General features: G+C 37.0%; 1 protein-coding gene across 1 annotated transcript; it reads right to left on the minus strand.

Moving 5' to 3' along the window:
- Positions 1 to 430: 430 nt before the first annotated feature.
- Positions 431 to 958, minus strand: LOC130494912 (uncharacterized). Its single transcript, XM_056985749.1, has one exon. The coding sequence runs from the start codon at positions 956 to 958 to the stop codon at positions 431 to 433; it is 528 nt and encodes a 175-aa protein (XP_056841729.1).
- Positions 959 to 4405: the final 3447 nt, after the last annotated feature.

The following is a 4405-nucleotide window of genomic DNA, read 5'->3' on the forward strand; positions in this document are numbered from 1 at the left end:
GGTAGCTTTGTTTGGAGTCATCCCCGTAATGAGTCCACTTTTCCTTCCAGTCGCCAACAATGTTCTTGAGGCGAGCCCCCGCCTTTTTGTAGAACTCTACCTTGACCGTCTCATTGATCCCAAGAGGCCAATTCCATTTTTGCTACAAAAAATCATGAAAATATATTAATTAACCAAATTATTGTTATTTAAATCTAAAATAAAAATAATTAAATTTAAAACTTACCGCGAAGACCTTGAACCAAGTAATGCGAACATGGTCCGGTGTAAGAGTCCAGTTCGGATGCGCGTGCCGGAAGTTTGATCTGATGAGATTCCCAACGCTCTTTCCCACCTTATTGGTCGCTTTAAACCAACAAAATTTGAAATAATATATATAATTAATTGTTATATATAAATTTAAAATTTAATCTAATTAATTTAAAAATAATTACCAAGTCGTGCCGGGTCGTAGATCTGGATCAAGGATTGGTAAACCTTCTCGTCCCGGCATCTGGAGAATGTCTTCCACAGAATATCTTGCATATGGTGCATTCGATGGAACCAACAAATCTGGATGAAGACCGGGAGCTATAGGAACCTGCTCTGGAATCTGGTATGCACCAGCCTGTGGGGCTGGGTGTGGAGCAGGTTGTGGAGCAGGCTGTGGAGCAGGCTGTGGAGCAGGCTGTGGAGGCTGCTGTTGAGACTGTTGTGGAGGCTGCTGCGGCTGCTGATCACGCTCAGGCTCCTCATACGGAAAGTACGAGGCATCATACTGCGGATAGTATGGAGGTACGACTGCAGCAGGATCGTACGCCTGCGGACGCACATAAGGCACGCTGGGAATTTGGCTCTCGGGGACATAGTCTGAAGAGTGGGAAGTAGAAGCTGATGGATCCGACGTCTGACCGAGAAAAGTATTCCCGTATGAGGTCCCTCCGCCACGGTTTCTAAGTCTCTTTCTACCGCCAGCCATAACAATATCGTCAATCTGAAAAAAATAGATGGTTATAAACAATTCAAATAATTAATTAAAAATAATCTAAAACAAATAATCTAATTTCATCATAAACTAATTACATCCTAAACTAATTCCAAACCTAAACTAATTCCAAACCTAATATAATCACCTAACTAACCACCTAAAACTAAAAAAAAAAAATTACCTAGAGAGAAGTCGATTGGTTGTAAGGGAGAGGGAAGTGAGATGTGAGTGTGCAACCAAATAGCGAGGCTTTGGTTATATAAAGGATTTTAGGGCTGGTCGTAAATGGGTCGTACATGTACGACCAAATAGAGACGATTGGTCGTACAGTGGTCGTACATGTACGACCCATTTACGACTAATCGAAGTTTGGTCGTAATGTGGTTGTCAATTTACGAAAAATGAGGGACTAGTGGTCGTAATGTGGTTGTAAATTTACGACCAATGAGGGACTAGGCCATTTACGACCATTTAGTGACTCACAAGACATTACGACCAATGAGGACTAGTAGTCGTAAAGTGGTTGTCAATTTACGACTATTTAGTGACTAACATGACAATACAAAAAATTTGAAGAGGTTTATCAAATTTTGATAAACCTCTTCAAACATTTTTTATCTATTACATTTTAAATTTTAATAAAAGAAAAAGAAGAAAGATACTAGAATCCCAAGTCGAAATAGAAAAGACGAAATTAAAAACGAATTCTGTTTCGACTTATGATTCTAGATCTTTCATCTTTTTTTTTTTTAAAGATTTCTAAATTTGTTTTTGTGATTTGAGAAGATAACTAGTGGGTATATATAGGAAATTTTTAAAAATAATTAACAACCAATTTACGACCTATAGTGGCATTAGTCGTAAACTAGTCATTAATTAACAACCAGTTTACGACTAATGCCATTGTTGGTCGTAAATTGGTTGTTCATTAATGACTAATTTACTAGTCATTTATGAACAACCAATTTACGACTAATGCAACTGTTGGTCGTAAATTGGTTGTTCATTAATGACTAATTTACGACCAAAATTGCATACCCTAAACTCGAAACCCCAAACCCCAAACCTCTTATCCCATATTTCATCTATAATTAAGCAAACAAAATGAGAAGTTATATATTATTAAGTACTGATAAACAACCGTATTTACAAGAAGATGTCGTGAATCAAGTAGAAGTACCCGAACAAGCGGAAGATGTTATCTTACTTATGTGAATTTGAAGAAAATGATGTTTCTGATGACGAGAGATCATGTTTCATTTTGTTCGGACATTTGTGTTTTACTATAATGATATTTGAGATATAAGGTTTGCGGTTTGGGGTTTGGGGTTTCGAGTTTAGGGTATAATGTAATATTGATCGTAAAGTGGTTGTGAATAAACAACCAATATACGACCAATGGCATCATTGGTCGTAAATTAGTTGTTAATAAACGACCACTTTACGACCAATGGTGCCATTGGTCGTATATTAGTTGTTTATACACAACCACTTTACGACCAATATTACATTATACCCTAAACTCGAAACCCCAAACCCCAAACCTCAAACCTCCTATCCCAAATATCATTATAGTAAAACACAAATGTTCGAACAAAATGAAACATGATCCCTCGTCATCAGAAACATCATTTTCTTCAAATTCACATAAGTAAGATAACATCTTCCGCTTATTCGGGTACTTCTACTTGATTCACGGCATCTTCTTGTAAATGCGGTTGTTCATCAGTACTTAATAATATATAACTTCTCATTTTTTTTGCTTAATTATAGATGAAATTTGGGATAGGAGGTTTGGGGTTTGGGGTTTCGAGTTTAGGGTATAATGTAATATTTGTCGTAAAGTGGTTGTGAATAAACAACCAATATACGACCAATGGCACCATTGGTCGTAAAGTGGTCGTTTATTAACAACCACTTTACGACCAATGATGCCATTGGTCGTATATTGGTTGTTTATTCACAACCACTTTACGACCAATATTACATTATACCCTAAACTCGAAACCCTAACCCCAAACCCCTAACCCCAAATTCATATCCCAAATATCATAAGTTTTATACACTTTCATACCCAAAATACAATGTTTTATTTTTGAAACAAAATTTCTATAATTGAGCACAAACATTATGATAAGTTATATATTATTTTGAAAATGCAATACCAAAAGTTTAATTATAGTAAAACACAAATGTTCGAACATGATGAAACATTATCACTCGTCATCAGAAACATCATCCACTTCATCATTTTCTTCAAATTCATCTTCGTTGGCTTCGTCCATTGTATCTTCTGGAAGTTCTTCATATCCCGGATTATGCGGATCAATGAGTAAGATAACATCTTCCGCTTGTTCGGGTACTTCTACTTCATTCACGGCATCTTCTTGTAAAGGCGGTTGTTCATCAGTACTCAATACTCGGCCCCGAGGTGTAACTTTCATAGCGGCTAACCAAGATATTCCAGATTGTCTGATCCTCGGGTATGGAACAAAACAAACTTGGTCTGCTTGAGAAGCCAATATGTAAGGTTCAAATTTGTTGTACCTCCGTGTAGCATTTACATCAACAACACCAAACTTGCTATACCGAACACCTCTGTTGACTGTGGGGTCAAACCAGTCACATTTGAAAAGAACGCATTTAAGGTTTATTACGCCGGGAAACTCCACTTCGATGATCTCTTTTATGATTCCATAGAAATCTGTTTCACCTTTTACACAAACTCCATAATTCATTGTTGCTCGCCGACTTCCATATTCGTAAGTGTGAAAAGTGTATCCTCGTGTGAAATACATTGGTGCTGTGGTGACCTTACCGACCGGACCTTGTATCAATTTGTGAAACCACTGAGGATAAAATTGATCATCATACTGAACCTGGAACATCAACATATATACAACTTCACTGAATATATATATATATAACTTTGTTAATTATACATAGTGTGATATGTATACCTGCGTTTTTAACCATTTCACAAAGTGTTGGTCTTTCCTTTTGTTGAGATCATTGTTTGATATTCCTGGTATAGCCTCTTCGACTTGGGCAACAAAATCGCTGTTTTAAAACAAAATGATCATTAAAATGTATATATGTGTGATAAAATTTAGAAGCAAAATAATTTTAATTACCTTTCAAATAACTCAATCTCCTCGCAGTTAAGGAGTATATATGTATGGGCACTATGAGCGTCTTCTGAACTCGACCACCAAACTTCTTTCAGTTTTCCACCTAGCCGTCCAATCTGACAGAAAATGTCTGGAACATCTTCACCAAAATATGTCGGTATAACACCACCATCATCATATCTGCTCGTAGTCCTTTTCCGTGTCCGGACTTGTGACCCAAAGTAGTAGGACGTAAAGTGAGATGTTTCCTCATTCAAACTCCCAGCAACTATTGAACCTTCCACCCTTGCCAGATTTTTTGCTTTCC

This window comes from Raphanus sativus, chromosome 5 (assembly GCF_000801105.2).
Source record: "Raphanus sativus cultivar WK10039 chromosome 5, ASM80110v3, whole genome shotgun sequence".
In the NCBI taxonomy this organism is placed as follows: domain Eukaryota; kingdom Viridiplantae; phylum Streptophyta; class Magnoliopsida; order Brassicales; family Brassicaceae; genus Raphanus; species Raphanus sativus.

Excerpts from the sequence above, each read along its gene's own strand:
- LOC130494912 (XM_056985749.1), bottom strand. The coding sequence starts at position 958 with ATGGCTGGCGGTAGAAAGAGACTTAGAAACCGTGGCGGAGGGACCTCA.